General features: G+C 42.7%; 1 protein-coding gene across 1 annotated transcript in view; it reads left to right on the top strand.

Moving 5' to 3' along the window:
- ARIH1 (ariadne RBR E3 ubiquitin protein ligase 1) overlaps nt 1–23046 on the top strand; it is a 65485-nt gene that overhangs the window by 17292 nt on the left and 25147 nt on the right. Inside the window, exons 2-3 of the mRNA XM_074916880.1 lie at nt 10343–10410; nt 18960–19104. Coding sequence (XP_074772981.1) covers nt 10343–10410; nt 18960–19104 — 213 coding nt within the window. The remainder of the gene's footprint in view (nt 1–10342; nt 10411–18959; nt 19105–23046) is intronic.

Genomic DNA, 23046 nt, shown 5'->3' with positions numbered 1-23046 from the left:
TGTTGGGATTTCTTGCAGTGGGAGACACTAGGAGGAGAGAAATACTTTGGATGGTACTGCCTTTAGCAGTGAAACAACAGTACTCCTTAATCTAAAAGAATTGAAAGTGAGAAGTGCATTGTGAAAGCTTGTACGTTTGGAGACCTCTTGTTCCATAGTCCCTAACAAGTGTACAGTGGCATAACTTGCTCAGATTCACAGGACTTCTGTATCTGTAGTTTTTTGCTCTTTACAGGGTTGGTTTTATACTTCAGAACTGCAGCAGAAGGAAGCAGAAGCCAAAATATTCTTCAAATATATTAAACAAGGGTTAACATGTATCCTGTTGTCAAACCACAGATCTCCTGGTATGGAAACAAGTGCTGAAATACTGGAAAATACCTTTCCTGATTGGAAAATACCTGCTCCTGTGTAATTTTTAATTTGTGTTGAGTTGGTGGTGGAGTTTCTGTGGTCATCTGAGAGCCAGCACTGCCCAGCGCACTTGAGCAGCATGACAAATCATAGAATCGTATCACAGAATGGTTTGGGTTGGAAGGGACCTTAAAGATCATCCAGTTCCACACCCCTGCCATGGGCAGGGACACCTTCCACCAACCCAGGTTGCCCAAAGCCCCGTCCAGCCTGGCCTTGAACCCTGCCAGGGAGGGGGCAGCCACAGCTCCTCTGGGCAACCTGTGTCAGTGTCTCACCACCCTCACAGTCAAGAATTTCTTATATTTAATCTAAATCTTACCTCTTTCAGTATGAAGCCATTAACCCTTGTCCTGTCACTACATGCCCTTGTAAAAAGTCCTTCCACATCTTTCCTGTAGCCCCTTTAAGTACAGGAAGTCCTGGGAGGCTGCTCTAAGGTCTCCCTGGAGCCTTCTCTTCTCCAGCTGAACACCCCAACTCTCTCAGCCTGTCTCCATAAGGGGGGGTGCTCCAGCCCCCTCGAGCATCCTTGTGGCCTCCTCTGGACTTGCTCAAGCAGGTCCATGTCTTTATTACACTGGGGGCCCCAGAGCTGGACCCAGCACTGCAGGGGGGTCTCACCAGAGCAGAGGGGGAGAATCCTCTGTACCTGCTGCCCACACTGCTCTGGGTGCAGCCCAGGGTACCGTTGGCTTTCTGGGCTGTGAGTGCATGTTGCTGACTCACAGTCAGTTTTCTACCCACTGATTTCCCCCAAGTCCTTCTCCTTGGGGCTGCTCTCAAGCCACTCATGGCCCAGCCTGGATTTGTGCTTGGGATTGCCCCGACCCATGGGCAGGACCTTGCACTTGGCCTTGCTGAACTCCATGAGGTTTGCACGTCCCACCTCTCCAGCCTGCCCAGGTCCCTCTGGATGGATCCCTTCCCTCCAGCGTGTCACCCCACCACACAGCTCGGTGTGATCGTTGAACTTGCTGAGGGTGCACTCAACCCCCTGTCCATGTCACCAGAAAGATGTTAAACAGTGCTGGTCCCAACCCTGACCCCTGAGGATGCCACCTGTCACTGCTCTCCACTTGGACATCGAGCCACTGACCACAACTCTTTGAGTGAAACTGTCCAGCCAGTTCCTTACCCACTGAGTGGCCCATCCATCAAATCCATGTCTCTCCAGTTTAGAGACAAAGGTATTGCATGGGACAGTGTCAGAAGCTTTCCACAAGTCCAGGTAGATGATATGAGTTGCTCTTCCCTTGTCCACCAACACTGTAACCCTGTTGTAGAAGGCCACCAGACTTGTCAGGCAGGATTTGCCCTTAGTGAAGCCATGTTGGCTGTCACCAGTCACCTCCTTATTTTCTGTACCTTAGCATAGTTTCCAGGAGGATCCACTTCATGATCTTCTGGGCACAGAGGTGAGACTGGCTGTAGTTGCCCAAGTCTTCCTTTTTTCCCCTTTCTAAAAATGGGGGTTATATTTCCCCTTTTCCAGTCAGCGCAAACTTCACTGTACTGCTCTGACTTCTCAAATATGGTGGATAGTGGCTCAGCCACTTCATCTACCAGTTCCCTCAGGACTTGTGGATGCATCTCATCAGGTCCTTCTCTTTAATCCCAACCTGTAAGCCCTCGGTCGGCTTCTCACCCATCTCCAGGCAGAGCTCCCTGCACTCCAGCTGGTCACTGACACAGAGTGTGACCCCTACTCCAACTCTCCCCTGTGTGTCCTTCCACCCCAACACTCCAACCGTAGGAGCTGTCCCACCACATCTCCGTGATGCCAGTGAGATTGTAGCCCTGCAGGTGTGTGCATGTCTCTACCTCCTCGTGTTTATGCTATGTGCATTTGCACAGAGGCATTTAGGTTGGGCTCTGATGGAGCTGACTCTCTGGCTGGAATTCCTTTGTGCTGCTCCTCAGGTGCTCTCCTGCTGCCCTGGGACCCCTCTCTGGGCATCTATTGCTGCCACTGGCATAAAGCTGGTAGCAGTGGGATGGGTTGTGGTTCCCCTCCCCCATCCACCCCCCATCCATCTGATCATCTTTTTTTTTTTAGAAGCATTACAGTGTGAATTCAGTTTTTGCATTTCCAAATTTGCTACTTCGTCTGGAGTTGCTGGTTTAGTATTTTTTTCTGATTTTAAAAGCTTTGTTAGACAATGGGTCTTTGTTGCGGCTCCTAATCATTAACCTGAAAACTTTCCAGAAGGCTTAGAGAAAATGTGAAGCAGCTGACTGCTTCGTTTCTGTCTCTTGAACCAATTAACTGAAGTAATAGAGTTTTCCCCAAAGTTGCTTTTTTATTATCTTCCTCTGCTAAAAGAGTGTATGCTCATCAAAGCTAGAAACAAGCAGTAAAGTGCATATAGGTTACTACAAACTGAGATCATAATATCAAGCTGCCATTTGATGCCATCATGTAATGGCACTAATTCAGTAATTCTGTAGAATGTAATTTCCAAAATTAAGAGATGATGTGTGAAGGGAAGTTAATGAGATGAAGAAAGATGTAGGAAGCTAAGGAGATGATCACCATCGAAGCTGAAACTTATGTATGTGTTAATGGGAAGTTACAGTGAGGTGGTAAATGCCAGCTGGAGGACAGCAGTTGACAGCAGAGACTGGCAGTGTGGCGGGGAAATAGCCTGAATTCATGTGGAGTTGCTTGGAAATGCCAGTAGAAGGAAATAGGTAATTTTGGGGGGTGATTCAGAGGTGGGTGATTTGAAAAAGTAACTTAGTGGGGCTGTAGAATACAAAGACATTGGTGAGTGCATGAATTTTGTTGTTATTATTTATAACAGGTGTGCGGAAGATGAGAAGTATCTCAAATCCACCGGTGTGTTGTACTGGCCCCATAAACCGTGAGATGGCTAATGGCAGAAACTGTGGTGTGATTCTCCGCTGAGCCTCAGGGGATGGCAGAGGAGGAGAATATGGATGGGTAGTGGCAGCCTGATGTGTTCAGCTGCTGTCCTCATCTTCTCACAGCAGCCCTCTTATGTTCTGTCTGTAATAGAGCCAGGGAATATTACATTACGTGAAAGTTTTCCAGTAGTTTCTCCGAGTGTTCAGTTGTTGTTGGTTAAAAACTAGCAGGTTTGAAGATAACCCTTTTCAGGAGATCACATCCTGGAAGTGCTCAGCACTTAGATGTCATCTTCTATGCTCAGTTCCCAGGAATTTTATTACGCTGCTAGAAACAAGTTTTGTGCTTGTAAGTCTGTCTCCTGAAAGAGTAGATGTGAATGGACTTTCACAAATGAAGGTGTCTCAGTGCACTTGCAAAATAATGCAAACCTTGCAATGACAGTCTTACTGTAATGTGATTCAGGCAAAAAGCTTATTTAAAACACTTTCTAATCTCTGTGTTTCTGTCTAAGGTTACCTGTATGGGCCTGGAAAAGATGCAAGTGAAGAGCAGTGGTGTTCAGAGAGAGTAGGTGACCTAGTTATTGCAGAATTTCAGGCTGGTGTCCGCTTTGTTATTACTTGATGAAGGAAGCAGTTGTATGGTGCTCGATCTGTTGTGTTGGTTGCCCTTGTTCTGTGCTGTGGGTGGAGAAAGGGTCCTTCAGAAAGGACTGTCAGTGTGAAAACCTGTTGGGTTTTGAAGTAATTGAAGACTTATGGGGGGGTTTCTGCTCCTGCTTGGTGGTGGCTTTTAATGCAATTGAGTATTGCCCGTTTGTATTGGTCTTGAGGCTGCCTGCACCCCACCTCCATGACCTAGTCATCTGGAGATCACTGGGGAAAAACATGTGACATATCTGATGATGCTGGTCTGCAGACCATCAGTGAGAGCTACACCTGAGGCAAGCAAAAAGTCTCTTAATTTACCAAGAAATATTTTAAGCCTTCTCATGGTGAGGTTGCTCTTATTCTAACTGCTAACATAAAGTGTAACATTTTGGTTATTTTCTTAATGCCTCCTTCCATGGCACAGTGTGCATGGTGACAAGCTTTGAGATGCTGCCTGATCCTGCACGTGTTTGGAGGGCATTTAGAATTTCCCCTTGGTGCTCTACTATTGGGGTTTTGACTGATTAAATACAGTGGGGGGGTGACACGCTGTCCCTAGATGCCACTTTACTGGAGCAGATGTTCATGCTGCTTGGTTTGTCAGGCGTTAGCTTCTATGCTGGTCTTTAGACAGCCCTTTGCTCCTCCACCAGTGTGTGCGATACGTCACCACCCAGCAAAACTCTTACTCTTTGTCAACTGATGTGAAACTAGTTGGTTTCCTTCTGCTGGGGAATTTAAATATGGTCTTGTGTCACGCACCTGTAGAATATATCTGTGGATGTTGCTGAGGTTTGAACCATTTACAGATGTCTGAGGCTTGGGCAAAGCCAGTGTTTCTGGAGTGTCTGTTTTCATTCACGAGTGAGGATTGTGTAGAAAACTGAACTGGAAGTGGTATCAAACTGGAATCGTTGTACCGAGTGTGGAAAAGCCTCTGCTATTGGGATATAGATGCTGCAGTTGGGATGAAAACTGTTGAAATGCAAAAGCTGCCATGTTTAGAAAACCAGCCATGAAACAGAGAGAAACAAAATAATTTATCAATACCATGTCTCAACGAGGTTGGAAAGGATTTTGCTGGATAACTGAGCTCGAGTCTTCTTAAATGTTTTTTGTCTGCAGTGAATGCTGAAATTGAAACAGGAACTTACTCCTATTGTGTGATGAGAAGCTGAACTCTAAAATATGCTTTTCTTGGTAATAACTGCAAGAATTAACTGCGCAGCTCATCTTGATGGATGAAAACGTGAATGGATCAAGTACTGCAAACGACATCCAGCAAATTATACTGCTTTGAAATTCTGATTTAAGCTAATGTCCTAATAATCTTTAATTTATAATTCATTTATGCATTTAAGTGTATCCAGGTTCCTCTTTCCAATTTATACTTTCTCATTTTGACAGGAAAAAGAATTCAACTCAGATATTAGTGACCAAGCTTGCAGTTCAATGAAATTCTATTAAATTAAGGGGTTTCATTTCAAATAATAATAATGCTTCTTTGGAGAAGTCCAGACCTTTGCAGGGTTTCCCATCCCTGTATCTCCCATTTGCATTGGCGTGCCCAGGCATGGCAACATTGATAATGACAGTAAGTGTAAATACTTCCAGTGAAAAGCAGTGAAGTGGGATCTGTTTGAAGCACTTTTGGGACTTGGCTGCTTTGTTAGCCTAAAAAAACAAAAAACAAAACAAAACAAAAACAACAAAAAAAAAAACCACTGCTGAAGGACTGACTGTGTTTCTCTTTGGGCAGAGCTTTATTATGAATGTTTTGTTAGCGAGATAGTTATGGCAGGGAGTCTTTTAAAGTGCCCTGAGAATTTCAACAAAATGGCTGCTTTCCTCGGGTTTCGTTCCTATCTGGATATCAACAGGCTTGCTGCCCTGAGCTCTAGGCAATCTTCCTCGGCTTCAACATGTAAAATTTAATAGGTGGCTGTTGCAAATTAGATCTGCTGTTTCAGCTTTCATCAAACCATGGTTTGGAGGAGAACGGAGTGTTTGAACGTGTTTGCTTTTCCCATGCTTGCTGTCTGTTTCTGGCTGCTTTACTTATTAAAATTTTTCTTTGTAAACAGAAAATACCCTTTGTAAAAGCGCGCTTCTCCCTGCCGCAGCTTCAAGCCTGCGTAGTAATCCCCTGTCTGAGCGTCATCGTTAGCTTGGTCATAACTAACCTTTGTGGTGTAAGTCATAGGCAGTAATCCTGTGTGCCAAATGAGAAGCCCATCCAGTTTCAGAACAGAAACTGTAGTACCAGTACTGTGTAATCTAGTGTTGTTTAAATACTCTGTTAATTTTCACAGTGTTAGAGTGAGTGTCCAGAGTGATTGCTGGTAGAGGGCTGTAGCAGAACTAGTGTCAAAACAGGGGTTGAAGCATCAAATTATTTTGGTGGCGTTTTATCCCCATATGACCAAGTTACAGCACATAGCTGCTCTGCAGCAGCTAACCTCTTGTTGTGATAGATGCTGTGATTTATTCCTCCAAAGCTGCTCCCAGGTAATGGCGAGGTAAGTGTGTGCATGCAAGCAATTAATGTGGAGCAGCTGTTACCCGGTACCTTGTTGGTGTGCCTTGCCTTAAATTAGAACAGTCCTTAATGCCAGAGGTTTCTGCATTTGTATTTAACTGTGGTTTACATTATGCAAACCAAGCCTCTTAGCACTGCCCCCCTCCCTGTCTTCAGTCCTCCCTGTGTAATGCCGGCTCAGGTTGTATTGCTGTCCCCACTGCGTATGAACAAGGGCACAGTTGTCTTAATCCTTCTTATGTATCTGTGAAACAACTAGTTAAGGTTTAAATACTAGATCTTGGATGTGGCAAGCAGAGAAAGCAGACAGCCCAGCTATTTCTGGTAGGAGCTTGTCATGCTGCTGGTGTTTCCTTTTTTTTTTTTGGTAAATTAACATGATGAACAAATACTGCTGTAGCTAGAGGAAGCTAAAGCCCAAGAAGCCAGTAAAAGCTACCCCTCACATAGTATTTGTGTTATAATACACCAAGCCAACAGTGCTGGTCTCTGCAGTATAATCTGAAATAACATGCTGTTTCATACACTGCCATCACAGTGGGAAAACAACTTTCTTTTTGTGATGCTGGGATACCTGGGGGGGACTGATCTAGGGAAACTTGTTCTGGAAAGCTGCAGTGCCACTTTGGGAAAATGGAGAAGCTGCAGATGAAATGAGACTCTCTTGTTCTTCATGACCACGTGTCCTTTGGTGAGCAGTTATTTGCTGGATTTGCCTTGTCACACTTGATAATCACTGCAGACCACTTGAGTTCCTTATCAATATGGCATAACTTATTCTTCAGTGCAGGGGGAACCTGTCTGTCTTCTTTAAAAAGAAAAGTCAGCCAGAGACCACTACCTCAGTTGCATCTTAGCCTATTAAGTGATTAATAGGTATTCTCAGAACCCTTAATACAGTGGCCAAGTGGGCTGCTGTAGCAGAAGGTAGACGACTTTAGGCTAATTTAAAGCTGTCTTAATGCTCTTGCTTGAGAAATAAATAAAATACTGTTTCTTTGTACCTCTGGCAGATCTCTGGGGCTGAGTGAAGAATCCTTGTATTTGAAAAGAGCTTCATGCTTTACTGTCTGAAACTCATTTGTAACTCTAGAGCACAGCAGTGCTGAGGGGCTCCAGTAATGTGCTTTATAAATGTAAGAGTGCTGGAAGGATTACACAGAGAAACCTACACCTGCTATCTGACTGATACATTTAGCAAGAGATTTCCTGGTTTGAGGCAAGACTTGTCGTGGACCATGGAAATCTTTTTAAAAGTAAAAGTTGTACTGACTATAGGAGCTGGTATCATAACCAGGATTATCTAGAGATAGATCAGTTTGTTTACTAAAGTATATTTTTGTTCTTGATTAAGATGCTCTAGGAAGCATGTTTAAGTGAGCTATTAACAGCTCCTTTAGGTACTGCTACATAATACAGATAGTATTACAGAAAAAGGTTTTCTGGAGACCCAAATACAAAGTAATCTAGAAAGATCAAAAACTAAAGCTGTGAAAGAGGCTGCAGTCCTCCTCCCTGAAGCTGGAGTAGCCTTTTGGTGAAGAGACCCTTAAATTCCCATACAGCTGCTTGGTCGCAGGAATGACTTGAAACAGTTCAACTGCTTTTTCCCCTCTGTCTGCAGTGCTGGCACAGGGTCTGTGCTGATGCGTGCTGGGCTGGATCAGGAACTGATGATACTGAAAAGCCTTTTCTTGATTCCCCCTCCCCCCCCTTCTTCTTTAAATGGGGTTCCATGCTGGTGTAGCATGATTCCCATGTGCTATAGCAGCTTGAGCAGTGTTAACCATGCAGAGCACTTGTTAGCCTTGCTGCCAGGGCAAAAGGTGAGGATGCGGCTTCCTAGGAGGTACAAAGTGTTCAAAGACCATCCATCCTGTTGCCTGAAGAGCCTCTCACCCTTGCCTCAGGGTATATGTACTCAGAGTATCTGCCCTTGCATTTGCAGGGCAAGGTGTATCAGCTTGCTTCTTTGGCTGAGAGCTACAAAGAGAGGGGAAAACAACTCCACCAGAGCAGCAAGCTAGTCTGGATTGTCCCAGAGCTGCACTGTCACTACTTTGACACAAGGAAATGGGTAAATCTGCCCAAAAGTGGGCTCGCCCCCTTAGCAGGCAGCTGCAGCACTGCAATCTTGTGTGCTGAAGGTTGGGGTGCTGTCTCACTGCTTGGCAGTGACCAGTCACGCGTGGTTGTCAGCCAAGCACCTCGTTGTGTTATTACAGTTAGTAGCTTGGATCTATATCTCTGGGAGACTTGTTCAAAGAAGGACTGGGGCTGCATTTTTACAATACAGAGTGTTTGGCAACACTGGTTTCTAGTTTTTCTGCACCATACCATGTGGCAGATTTGCCTTCCCAGTTGTTTATGGGGCTCCACACAGACCGGATCAGGGATCTGGTCTACCCTTCCTAAAGCTGCTTTTATTCACATGAGCTTTTTAAGTGGGAAAAATTTCTTAGTTTGGCTTTAAACAAGCTGTGCTGGCATTAATAAGAGTAAGAACACACTGCAGAGGGAGAGGAGTGTCACTTTTTATAGTATAAACCACAAGACTAGTTCTTTGTGCTTAGATTTTGACCCTAGGGCTTTATTTCAGTGAATGTTTTGTTGGTGTTGCTGCAGAAAGATGCTGCACTGCTTGTCCCCTCCTGCCCTTTCCCTTGTGCTAATGCAGCTGTTTGTGTGGTCAGGCAATCAGATTGGGGAACTGATTCAGTGAAAAAACAACTTAAAGGAAAAAAAAGAGAAAATACCCATTTCTAAGCCAGTAATTTGCAGTGTTGCAGTATAAGGTGGCTGTACTAGGACTGGTGAGCCCAGGACATGCAAGTGTGCAGTTGAGGGTAAGGATGGGGTGGGATCGCTGCTTTGGGTGGCAGCACTGGCTTTTGGCAGCTTCAAGTTGTAGCTCTAGCCTGCGGGCTCAGAAAATCACATTGCTAGTTTATGTCCTACTTTTCAACAGCTTCAGAGTGTCCATTGAAAATTTGCCCTAAGGCAAGCTTCCATTTTGGTGTCAAATGGCAAAATACACTTAGCCGCTCTCAGGATGCTCGCTGTTGCCTCTGCTGCATGTAAATGGTCCTCGAACTGAGCTGAGGTAGTTTGGATTTAGGTAGCTAAAACATGGTTCTGGGGTGTAACAGAAGCCATATGATTTGTTATGTTTCTCATATGACCAAAGCTTGGCTGATGAAACAGATTAAATTGGAAGAAAAACTTGTGTACAAGTGAAAACCAGCTTTTATTTCTGGTTTTATTTGACCTTTCTAGGTGATATCTTTCCATAGCTGTATAATTACATAGTATTTTCTGTATCTTGGGGTGCTCTGGGAACATCCGGAGATTTCAAAGGGCATCGTCATCTTACACTGGTAGCTGTTTACTTTCTGGGAGAGTTTTCAGCTCAGGTATTTTGGTGGTTGGAGTTGGGACAAATAAGGAATATTCTTGTTTTGCAAATAGTGTGGAAGCTTGTGGCAAAAATGGATAGGATGGATGGCAATTAGCCATCCCTGTACTTTATGAACATCCTGGGTTTATGTTGTGTAAACATGCTGGACGTGGAGATGTTGGCACATGGGCATCTTGTGGTAGCAGTAACTAACCTGTTCCTTAAGGTTTTGACCGTATTCCCATTTTATGTAGTCTTTTTGCTTTATAGAGGCTTTTTTTTAAATTTTTCTGTCAAGTTGAACTGTTTCCCGGTATATGTTAGTTAACATGTATTGTCTGCATAGATTATGTTAACAAACACGCCAATTTCTCCATTTGCTTATTCAAAACTCTCCTTGGTGTTCTCATAAAAATATACCAACTGGGTCAAACAATTAATTATTTATTTTTCTTTTCTTTCTCTAGAATCCAGCGACTATCACTCGAATACTGCTTAGCCATTTCAACTGGGATAAAGAGAAGCTGATGGAGAGGTAAGCAGCCATCTTAGCATGCAGTCACATTTCTCTTCAGACCTGCAAGAAATGTTTATTATCAGATTAATGTGAGAATGGATGAATGCACAGTATGTGGCACGAGACTCTCTTGTGTAAGCTCTAAACGTTCCCTCTTTAACAGTCCTTGCCAGGGAGTGACTTCTTGTTTTAATATTATTAATACCTAGTATACTTCAGGGAAGTTTTAGAAGTTCACTGACTGTTGGAGGAAGGACTGCCTTCCAGTTTGAAAACACCACAGGCGCAGCGTTTTCACAGGCTCTGGAAAAGGCAAGCAGGAACAGGTTCCTGTTATCATGCAGCTGTTTTGGACTTGGGTTTATTTGCTCTTGCATGTCGTGCTAGCATGCGTATTCCTGACATGTTTATTTATTAGTCTTGCTGAGACTAAATTGTTCTTGACTGATAAAGGGTGCTGGTAAAGTGCATCTGTGTTATCTTCATCTTTGCAGCTCTAGGTTTTTTTTAGTATGTGTGTAAGCAATGGCTTGAATTTTGCCTCTCCCTCCCCCTTAGAGCAGAGCATTTTATGGTTATTTCTCTTTGATTCCCAGCTCTTGTAGAATGTTGCTGGTAAAGGTACTTTTTATAGTTTATTATTGTACAGTGGAGGTCAAATCCAGCTACAGTGCTAATGCATTTGTTTCTTTTCAATGCCAATGTTGCTGTTGAAGAGAGCGTGAGGGAGCTGGAGAATTCAGTTTACTTGTAGAAGCTGAGGGGAGAATTAGTGTGGACCAGAAGGAGCCCCAATAGCAGTACAGGGACTTACTGGTTGTTAGGGTCTTTACTGGTCTTAACAAGTGTTGAGACAGAAATGGGTGAGTGGGGAGTGAGGGTAGAAGGACTCAGGGTCTGGTAGGATTTTTTGTTTCACTTTCTTTCAATTACCATTTCCTTTGCCTGATGATCAGGGAATGAGAAGATAGGATGCTTTGTGGTCTGCAGAAAGCAGAAGCAATTATTGGTAGTACTGTTGAATTCATAAATGCCACTTAACAGTCTGTAGGTGCTATGTGCTTGGCCCATGCAGTTTGGTACTCTCACGCAGGGTGCAAGTGTGGAAGAGCAACAGATTTTCAGTCAGCTAATAGATAGATTTGGAGTTTAAACATTTCTGCTGTCCTGGAATAATGGATTTAGGACATATTTAGCCCCCTTTGTGTAACGTTTTCAGTTAGTGATGTGCTCAGGTATCTCTCAGGTTTTGTTTGGCCTAGATTTTTTTTTGAAGTGATTGTATTTTTTTAAAGCTTTCTAGCCTTGCCTTTATTTTCCTGAGGTTGATCTCTTAGTTAATGTTGGAAGTATGAGAGCTTTGTGTTACAAATATAGTCACATTAAAGCTATTTAAATCTGACTACAGCTGTTAAGCATTCTGATTTAGTCCCTTTTCTATAGTGTGTGTCACTTCTTTGTATTTGAGTTTCTTGTGCTGGTTCTTCAGGTCAGGCTAAAGCTCACTCTCCTTGGCTACCTACATCTCACTTTGAGATATCTCTACGTAAGTGTACTGAAATGTAACCCCTCTATTCCATAGGATTTTTTCCCCTTCTTACTGAAATCTTGTTTGTTAAGGCTGCTATCAATAAAAAATAAAGGTGTTTTCAAAGGGGGGAGTGTCAGCCACTTGTATGTGAGGTATTATTGTAAGGGTTTAACAGTTTCCAACCAAAACATTTTAAGTATGTGTAAATATTTAGAAAGTCCACAGGTAAACATTTACTCTTGGTACATATTCATTAAAATAGTTATCTTAATTCTATAGGATTACCCCTGTGAGTAATGCAATACATGACCCTTGCTTATGAAGACCTGTTGCACACTAGTCACGGTTTTGGTGCTGATTGGTGTCCCGATGTATTAGAAAAACACTTAAAACATTTTCTCTCAAGTAGCTGGTGCTGCTTTCTGTCACTTCTTCACCAAACAGCTTCCATGGAGCCCTTTGCAGCCTTCTGCTGATGGTCAGCTGTGTTAAAGCAGGAGTGGGAGGCTGAGGAAGAGTCTGGGAGCTGGCTCATGGTGTTCAAGGTTTTGCAATTGCTGTGGTAGTAGGCGAAGGCAAGGGTGGGGGGCAGGTGGTCACTTCAGTAGCTAGGGTGCAACACAATCAGTTTGAAATATCAGTGGAGCTGGAAATAATGCCATGAGCTAGCCACACGTCACATCTTTTTGCTGAAATGGAGGTGGGTCTCATTTAGACAAACATGACAAGCCTGATTAAGCCCAAATTTAGATGTGGTTATTCTTCTGAAAAGGAGATCACTTTTGAGACTTGTTTGGCTTTGTGTGTGCCCAGCAAATCTTACTGCATCATTGTGCTAGTACAAATAAGCTGAAAAACTCTGGGAAGCATTTGTGGCGAGGTAGAGAGGCATGCTTTAATTAGGCAAAAAAATAAATTCAAACACTAATTTATTTTTTAAATGGAAAACTACCCAAATTTACATTTTACTTGAATGTACTTCAGACTCAAAAAAAAAAAAAAAGTCTTGTGTCTGAAATCTCCAGCTTGCTAATGGCTAAACTTGCATGCTGGCTTGCCTGTTAGTGTGCGCTCATTGCTGTGCGGGCTAAACCCAGGCAGAGCGTGACCCCGGGCTGGAGCATCTGCTCGTGCTGGGGAGCCAGCAGGTAACTGCTGCTATTGCACTTCTCACGGGCGCCAAGCAAAAGTGCTTACAACAAGTGAATCCACCATGTTCTGCAACAGTGTTGGAGACTTATATAGATTTTAATTTGGGGGGGGGGGGGGGCACTCTTACTTTAAACAGTTGAACTGGTACAAATTTGGCTTCTTTTACTCCTAATAACCATTAGCAAGGCTTCCCAGGAAATTCCTGTTGTTGCCTGCAGTCTCAGTGGATTTAATGCCTGTGACGATGTAATGTTTGGGTGCACTTTTTGGGGCTTGATTTCACACCAAGTCAGAGCTTGAACTCACTTGCTTAATGGTGTATGTTTACAGCACCTAGCCAGTGTCTGTTTTACCTTAGTTCATCGTGAGTCAGCATGACGTAACAGGCAGCCTTATCAAACTTTGCCTGTAGTAAAGCAGATAAACGAAATGGCTTTTTTGGTGAGTGTGGTGAGGTCTGAGCTCGTGAGATGAAAATGTCTGTGTTTTGAAACATGAAAACCTCTTCATTGCTTTATTGTATTGTTCTGTGTATTTTTAATAAGCAGATTATTATTGTCTATGCCAGCTTTGTCATGGAGTAATTGCATGGTGTTATTAAAAGGGCAGATATGTTACAGGTATTTATTCCACTTACAGTGAAGTAATAGCCACAATTGAAAAACTGCCCTATCCCACTGGTGAATCACTAATTACTTGACTGTGTCCAAAAGCAAAATTGGTGTTTTGGGGTAGATTTCTTTGTAGGATGGAATTGGGTAGCAGAGGAAGTACTCGAGTTCAACTTTTTGTGTGCTGCACATATTTTGGACAGTAAAGATGTTAAATACTGTGTTCTCCTCTGTCTCACAAGCTTGGTTAATAGAGACAGGAGACTAGCAGGTGCAGATTGATCAGGTAACCTCAGAAATAAGTGAAGGAAGTGCTTTAGTTTATAACTTTATCTGGATTACCTTCCAATTTTATTATGGCTGGATAGTGTCCATCCCTCCTGAGGGGAATTTTGGGGATGAACCTCCTCATGATGAAGAGACTAAAATGCAACTCTCCTGTTTTATGTGCCTTTCCCCTGGTCTATCTCCCCACCCCCCCCCACCCCCCACCCCCCCCAAAAAAAAAAAAAAAAAAAAAAAGTGTTTCAAGGTGTAGTCAAAGAGTCAAAGGCCCAACTTAATCCCTGGAGGTACAGACACAGGTTTTGCAGTCCCTCATCAGTGCTTATCTTGGTGGCCGCATGTCTCTGTTCCCTTTGAGCAGAGGACAGATGCCAGGATGGCCCTGGTGGCTTGGCTGCTAGCCCAGATTGCCGCTTCCCCTTGCATTCAGGGTTTGACTCTTCTCTGTAGGTACCTGGCCGTCTGCTTTCATTTGGGCAAATAAGTACTTCACACTATTCAGTAGAGGCTGAACAGGTGAAAAATTGTGTATGGCAGGCATTTTGGTATGAAGATATCTTTTACTGTGAGTATACTTATTCTCTAATGTTCACAATGTATCACTGAGGTAAATATCCCCAAAGTGTGTACTGGAAGCATTTTCTTTGAGTGAAAAGGCTTTTTATCTTTGATACTCCCTTGGATAGGATTTTATTATGTCTAGAAAATTGTGATTAGGCAGTTACCAATAGCAGGAGGAAATTTTGAGGAAATAAAAGAAGCTGACAGCTTGATCCCTCTGCCAAAAAGGCTTGATAACTATTATGGACTTGGTAAGCCTTGGAAAAATTATAGAAAAACTTGAAAACAATTCACTGGTGTGTCTGTTCATTTTAAAGTAGCAGAGAAAACAGCTTTGTGATAAAGAGAGTGAATTCTGAAAAACTAATAGAACCAGTTGTTGAAATCAGCTATATTCAGTAAAGAGCCTGATGTTGGTTGGTTAGACCATAACATTTCTCAAGTATCAGAAGTGCTAGAATTACTGAATACCTCATTGCAAAGGGAGAAGAGGGCAGGGGATTGAAAAGGCAGTTAAAGGTGCTGTGCTCCTTCCTCAGATGAAACTAAGGACCGAGCTGCCAAGAAGCAACCCTTTCAGTAATGAGAATTTGAGAAAAATCAAAAATCCTGGAGTTGTGAAGGAAGTGAGGAGGGGATTAAAGGACTTGGCCCATGTTTCACAGCAGAGATGATAGCATGCAACTATATTATGTAAAATACGGGGCATACATTGGGTTTAACTCTTAGTATGGTGTGTGTAGAGTTAATTCGCTCAAGAGGGAAGTAGGAGACTAGATGGAACCTGTTAGTAAGTCCCTTATCAGTTAATTTTGTGATGAATGTTTGTTAGTGTTAATGAATGACTTGGCACAAATCTGTTTGGAGGCATTTGGTTTGGAGGAGGATCCAGCTGTCATACTGGGAAAAAAAACAGACAGCTGGGAAGATCCTAGCAGTGAAAGTTGTACAAAGTGTCACGATAGGTCTCCCCAACATAGAGATGGAAAAGAATAGGGGTTTTCTAGTAGAGAGTAAAATGGAGCTGCTGATGTGACGGAGTTCTGGAGAAAGGTAGACGTTGTTTGGTATGCATTAGATGAGCAGCAGAAATACAGGTGAAGTTGTGTGAGATCACGGTGAAATCTTAACTGGGATTGCATTTGTTTTGGCCTCAAGGAGGGTGAATGGAAATCAAAACCAGTGGTTGAGAAGGTTTGCTGGGACAGGGAAGTAGAGAAATGTCATGTGAGAAACCTACCTGCTTTGGTGAGAGGTTGTTATAGCTCCTTCGACCAAAGGACATGGGAAGGGCAAAGGGAGATCTGCTTAAATGGACGGTCCATGTTGATGCTTGAACAAGTGGAAAAAAGGCATGGTAATTGGAATTAAGATTTGTTCCTAAACATTGAAGGAACTGGAACAAGCTTCGTGACTGGGCCCTCAGTGTATTTGCATAAGGACTGGTAGTCTGGAGTATCCATTGGAACTCTGTATTATTGGGGAGACCTAGGTTTTCCTCTGCATTTTGTGGAGTTCTTATTTTCTTATTTCCCAGTGACAGCATGATTTTGAGTGAGACACATATGTGCAAATAGTTCTGGAAATTACTTGCTTGGTGCACCCTGGCACAGCAAAGCAAGCAACTAGATTAAAAGAAAACAGCATGGGGAAGGAGGAGTACCTAGTACCCTGTTTCTCCTAACACTGGTGACGTTCACAAATGGTAATCCTAAAGAGCAGAGTGAATATTGTAAGAATTAAGAGTGCAGCAGAGTTAAAAGGTAAAATTTAGCCTTTTTTTCTTAGATTTATGTTTTCTCCCGCCTTTGCATGGCCCTGGCTGAGTCTCTCAGCTGCCTCATTTTCGTCTCCTGTGGAAGCGTAGGAGAGACCAGGCACTTAACACAGAAATTACTTGATATGGGCTGTGGCTATTGTACCAAAATACAAGCACCTGCATGCCTTGCAGTGTATTGGTGCTTTGGAAATATTTAAATTGGCTAAAGACTCTGATTTGTGCATCTTACTTGAGTTACCTTTATCCCTAGCCTTTAGCCCTGAGAATCAAACTATGTCAAATCACTTATTTTTCTATCTGTTACTGGGACACTACTGAAAGCCTCAAAGGAAATGGTTGTTCTGAATTAGTTACCCATTGATATTTAGAGGGAATTGGTAATTCAGGTGAAAAGTTGTTGGTGACTTTCTGTCTGTGTGTCTTGGCATAAGGCAGGGGTGTCATGGCTCAGAAGAGTAGGTTTTGCAGAGATTTTGTAAAAATAAAACTGTCTGGTGCAAGTGTAAAGTCAAGTTCCTGATGTGGACATGCACCCTTAAAGAGCCCACCATTACAAATATCTCTGGTATTTCCATAAGCATTTAGCTAACCACAAATGCCAGTATTAAAGTTGCATCATAGCATTTGTCTTCAAAACTATTTTCTTTGCAAACATCACACCCAGCTGTTTGTCTGCTCTTCTCAAATGGAGGGTGTCTTACACTGATCATGCTGCATGTAAGAACAGTTGGAAAGCTGGAGTCCTTTTGTGGAGTTAATATTTATCCATGACTCTTTAATAAACAAATACTGCCTATAATGGGACTGCACTGAATTCACTTGCTAAAATTTTCTAGATATAAGTAATCCTGAAGGCAAACAAAACTTGGTTGAGTTAAATCCCTGAGCTAACACTGAAGAACAGTGGCAAAGCCTCGTGTGTGCTACAGTGCCAGAATTCACCACTACCTTCAAAATTCAGTGTCTTGAAAATTAAGATATAAAGTGTGTGAACTGCATCAAGAAACATACGAACCAGCAGTGAGATTAACCCTTTTAATTGTAAGTAAAGTCTGGTTGGTAGGTGGTGCTGCAAGCGAGCTGCTCTGGATTTGGAACTCTTTGGGAATACTGTGGGATAAGATGACCTAGCCAGAGGCATTTTGATCAGGTGTTATATACCAGGCCTAATCCCACATTTTTCAGACACACCTAGTAACTTCTTTCCCCAGCATAAAGCCTCGATTCTGTCTGTTGGTAGACAGCAGATTCTTTTTTTGGTATGGTTTGTGATGAGTTAAGACTCGTTTAACTGAAGTCTTGCCTGTCTGCTTAGCTATGGGGACTACAGTTGTCTGTCTGTAGTCATGGGGGCAGTCCTAGATAGGTGTCACCTTATTTGGATTTAACTTGATAATGATGATGGGAGGGAATGATTTGTTTGCTGGATTTGAATGGGGGATATACATGTAGGTAAGGTTAGCTGGTTAAGGGTCAGATTTGATCTTTGCAGCTGCTGCAGGGTGGAGAAGGGTATGTGGTGTCTTGATACTGGGAAGAGGCTGACCTGCCTACTACTGATTCTTTCAGAGCTAGTCCTTCTCACCAAGTTAAAGAGCTTTCTGTAAGCCTGTAAACCAAACCAGTATGTTTTTTCCTTAAGGGAATAGAAAATAGAAAGTATTCTTTTGTCTCCCCTCAAACAATTTTGCATCCTCCTTTCTATGAGATGGAAGCATAGTAAACCTGGAATTGTATTTTCTTAGGACGTTGTTAAAATAGGTCAGCTGGAGACAGAAGGTACTCAAATGGCTAGGATTTTGGCCTGAGATACGAACAGTGCAGGCTTTGGACATGGACAAGGTATTTAGTGTGAAATTGGAGACTAGCCTAGCTGGAGATCACAGTCCAGACCTAGCAGCCGTTCCCAAACTCTGGAGATGACCAAAATGTGTGAAAGGCAGTCCTGCAGTTGCCTTAGTTGGAGTTGGTGACCCTGCATAAGTGTTTGATCAGCTGAACCAGGTGTCTGACTCTACTGACGCATTTCTTCTTAGATCAGAGAAGGAAGTGCCAAAACTGAAGTCAAGACCTCTTTGGGGCTCACAATGTAGACTGCGTACACGGAGGAAAACATGAAGTACAGTAACTAGGGACCTGTTGAATCACAAACTGTGATTGATTGCTGCTTCCTGCCTCCCCTTTAATGTTTTAGTGATTAGAATATTAGGAAAAAATGGATGGCTTATGCTGAAAAGAGAATTGATGGAACTTTGGGGCATCAAACCTGTGCCTGGTGTCCTGATGCCTGGACTGTGAAGTAGGATGCTCTTGCTCTACTTTCCTGTCCTGGAGTTTTAATGCAAAGCAATCACTGTGGAGAATCATGAATTACTTGAAATGCATCTGAAGAATTGAAGGCACCTGAATTTTCAAGAGTGTCCAATCCAAGCCAGAATCTCTGAAGTGATGTCATTGATTAATATCCACCTCTCCGGTCAGGGCTGTGTTGTGTTCTGTTAATGAAGAGTTTGTTAAAAGTAGTTGGTGTGTTGAGGTTTTTTTAAATATTAAAACCAACTTTGAACATTTAACTCCCAAATAAAATTTGAGAAAAGACTTATGGGGAGGGTAGGTAAATTTTCATCCTCTTGTATGCATTATGCAGGTACTTCGATGGCAACTTGGAGAAGCTCTTTGCAGAGTGTCACGTAATTAATCCAAGTAAAAAGTCTCGAACGCGCCAGATGAACACAAGGTCGTCAGCCCAGGATATGCCTTGTCAGATCTGCTATCTGAACTACCCAAACTCGGTGAGTACCTGGCAACCAAGGTGGTATCTGACCAGTAACTCCCCAAACTTTGCTGTCTGAAACTTAACATTTTTGGGCAAAAGTCTGTAAGGATTTCTCCAAGAGTATTTTAAAAAAGTCTTTGAAATGAAACTGAGATTTCACTTTTTTAAATTGAATCATCTAATCTGTACTATATATATTAAAAAACAGTGTTCAAGATTGTTTCTTAATGCAATTAACCTTAAGTTGTGAGTGCTGCAGCTGAGCCAAGTAATGCAGTGGGGGACCACGGAGTTATGTAGTGCTTTGTGTTCTCTTTAATTCTTACTGTGTGCTTCGACAAACTTATTTTCCTTAAACAAACCTCAAACAGTATTAGTTTCCCTAAAGAGGGATTGCATTTCAAATGAAACTATTATCCCTTCTGCGAAAACCTGAGGGTGCTGGGGTCTGGGAAGCAGAATAGTAAAGTTGTTCAGAAGGAAGCAAGCATAGATCAAGTGATTTTTTACAAAGGTCAGATACTGATTTAGACATGCAAATAAATGATACATGAAAGAAAAAATATGTGGAAAGCATGACGAGCAAAGTGATTTACTTAAATAGAATGACAAGACCGGAAATAGCTTATAAAAGTAGTAAATAATGATGCAAAGTAGTCAAGCTAGAAAGCCTAGAATAAAACTGAGTAGGAGTTAGAGGTAGAAGTTGTGCTGTTTGGAGAACACAACCAATGTGGATATCTTTGGATCTTTATAACGTTTGTGCAAACCTTCTTAATTGGAGATGATTAGGTAAATTGCTTGCTGGGGCTCTAAATTAGTCTTTTTTAAAAATCGGTTTTGTGTTAAAATTGGTGATGGTGGTTCTTTTTTTGTAGCTATTGACAAATACTAAACTTTCCCAGACACTCATCAGAGGTCCAGGCTTCTGCTGTGTTCTGGACAAGCTTGCTGTGACTTTCCAGGGGCAGGACATAAAGGTGGGAGATCCTGGAAGAGAATGAGATGAGCGGAAAAGCTCAAATATGAAAGTTAATCCGTGGCTTTGCCAAAAGGCAGGGTGCTGACGCATGTGAGAAATTCTTCCTTGATTGGAACCTGTCGTTCCTGATGGAGCTGTCCTGACCCTCCAAAACACTGTAATGTCTGCCTGACCTGTAAGGAGCAGAGCAGCCACGAGGGTTCCACTCTTGCTCTGAGTGTGTTTTACGAGCCTCCTTTTCAGCAGGAATGGAAACCATTATGAGCTTTGGGGTTTGAGTAGCCTTGAATAAAGTACCCTTGCTGGTGTAGGCTGGGTGCAAGCCTTTGCCTTGCTTTGGAGCAGGCAGAGCAGAGCAAAGCCCAGTTTCAGGCTGCTGAGATTCTCAGCGTTAATATCACTATTGCTCATGAGCCAGTAACCACAAGACTTCGTGGATCTCCTTTTAAGCTTTGTGTGCACTGACTTCCTTTTTAGAGAATAACTGCAAAGGAGAATTGTTGCTTGCTTTGTGTTGAGGTGCCTTGAAAAGAAAGACAAGCTTGAGAAATTTGTTTGGCCCTCTACCTTATGCTAAAATCATGTTGTTTAATCACTGTAGACTTTCCATGTTTAGGTAGTAAGGAAAAAAAATTTGATTTTAGGCTATGCAACATTTTTAATGAAAATAGGAGAAGCATTGAGGGGGAAAAATGGGAGGAGACATCTTTAGCATCTTAATGTCCGTCTCCAGAAAAGGTCCTCTTGGAAACTTCAAATTTAGATTTCATGTTCTTAATATATTATTCTTCCCTTTTTAATGTAGTTGCTGTGCTGGGTGGTAACAATTGTGTGCCCAGTGCTCACAATTGATAGGCCTTTCCTCTGACTTGGTAGGGGGGAAATGACATGTGCTGCCTGGGAAGCAGCTTTCTGGCTGCTGGAAAGAGCTGCACAAAGCACACTAATACTTCCTGGTTTTGTAGTTTGAATAGCACATTAAAAATAGTAGTGGCCCTGTTGTTAGAAGAGCAGTTTCTTAGCTGGAGCAGGCGGATGTCACTGGTGAACAGGGGTATCCCTGTATTGTTGGTGTTGATTAAGTCAGGAGACAGCAGAGGGGAACCTCTGTTTCTTTGTCATACATAAGAGTTGGAGCATATAGGAAAACTAATAATTACTATTTATGCGGTAAAAGGCTGTAGTCTGTCTAAAGTGACTGTAAGCCATCTGGTTTAAAATCTGTCTTGAATCTGTTCTGGTCAATGTGAATTATAAAGTTATGTTCAATGACTAACCTAAAATCTCAGCTTTTAAATCCTCTTGCAATGGTCAGCTTTTTCTTTTTCCCCGCAGACAAAGCTGTATTTTCTCTTCCGAGAACCCTTTTCAGCCTATAGAAAGCTGAGAGTTTGGAGTTGTGCCTGTTAAATTTTACAATGTATAGCTGTTATAAGAATGTAAGAGTCTTGAATATTCAGCTGCTCATGGGGTCATTGCAAGTGGTATTTGTCTGCCTTTTACAGCACATATAAAGGAAATACAAAGTCTTTATCGTTCTTCAGTCGTCTCCAAAGAACTGTGATGGGAAGTTTTGGGAAGCACCTGCAAAAGGACGTGTTTGATGCTCTCATGGCAGCCTGCACCCTGTTGGTTTGAAAACCTAAGGGGGGATGTTTTAGTCCCTCTGTATCCCCATGAACCAGTGTCAAGTCCCAGTAGTTATTTTGGGCAAAACCCTTACTGGTGACAACAGGAATCAAGAGGGTCATGGCTTTGCCTACCTCTTCTCTTGCATCTCACCCTTCAGGTCCCATCTGAGCGAGGCTGCTGGGGTGGGGGTGTCTGGGGAACTCTGTGCTGTTGTCCAAACCATGTGTTTGTTCCAAGGACACACAGATGACTTAGTCTGTTGGTGCTGTCATCATTACCAAAGTAAAGAAAGCCTGAGCGAGGCTGTCACGGTAAACACATCTTGGAGCAGTTGATCCCATCTTTGATCAGTTTCATGCTACCAGAAGAGCAGGGACAGGTATTGAAGGGCAGCGTGTTGCTGCTAGCACTTGGCTTCGCCAGAGATGTAGGTGATGGGTACAGATAGGGTGAAAGTAGAGCTGTCCCTTGTGATAACATGTTGTTTCAGAAGTCTTACCCGTTGCACTTGATGGTTTTATGTCGACCTTTTTCCCTGCTCCCTTGACATCTGCTGTCAGCTTAGCCAAAAATAATTGGGAACTCCCTCAAAGTAAAGAAATGAGTTGGAAGATACTCTGAATTCTTTGCAGCCTGGGAGGTAGTGTGGTGGCTGCCTTCTGTGTGGGCATTTAGCAAATCTTTCACTGGCTGAAATAAGTGAAGTGGGTCTTAAATGAAGATGTACTTACCTTACCTACGTTCTGTAGTGCTTCCCTGTGTTTGCTTGCTGCAGGAGCATTTAGGTTTATTAAGGAATGATCTCCTTGTCAATGCTTCATTCCAGTCACATTTGGAGGAGCCATAATTCTAGGAAAAGTCAGTGCTGTCTTCAGGCTGTGTGCTATTGGCATCCTGAGGGTTACAGATGTTGGGGCTTTTCTATCATAACCCTGCATCTCCAGGGAGTGTCACTTGGCCACAGTAGAATCTGCGGAGGTATCTTGTTAACTGGCCCAGTAATGGTTCAGAAATTGGAAGGTATTTTTTTGGAAGGTGTACCTCATGGCCGTCAGTCGCCTGTCTCCTTGAGCCATGGTGCTGACAGGACACACTGCTTTGATTTTTTTTTTTTTTTTTGTTTTTTTTTTTTTTTTTTTTTGTTTTTGTTTTTGTTTTGTTCCAAACAAAGCAAAGGTTTGGGTGGTATCTCTGTTCTTACATGGAGTAAAGTGAGATGCTCAGCTTGCTTCTCTCTTGACTGGTCAGGTCAGATTTAACCCATCTTGCTGGTGGTGGTGGTAAGTGCTCTGGCAGGGCTGTGGGAATGGCAGACAGTTGGGCTCACTGGCTGCAGCATCACAG

This window comes from Athene noctua, chromosome 13 (genome assembly GCF_965140245.1).
Source record: "Athene noctua chromosome 13, bAthNoc1.hap1.1, whole genome shotgun sequence".
Lineage (NCBI taxonomy): Eukaryota > Metazoa > Chordata > Aves > Strigiformes > Strigidae > Athene > Athene noctua.
The sequence above is the reverse complement of the archived record's forward strand: the minus strand, read 5'-3'. Positions and strand labels throughout refer to the sequence as shown.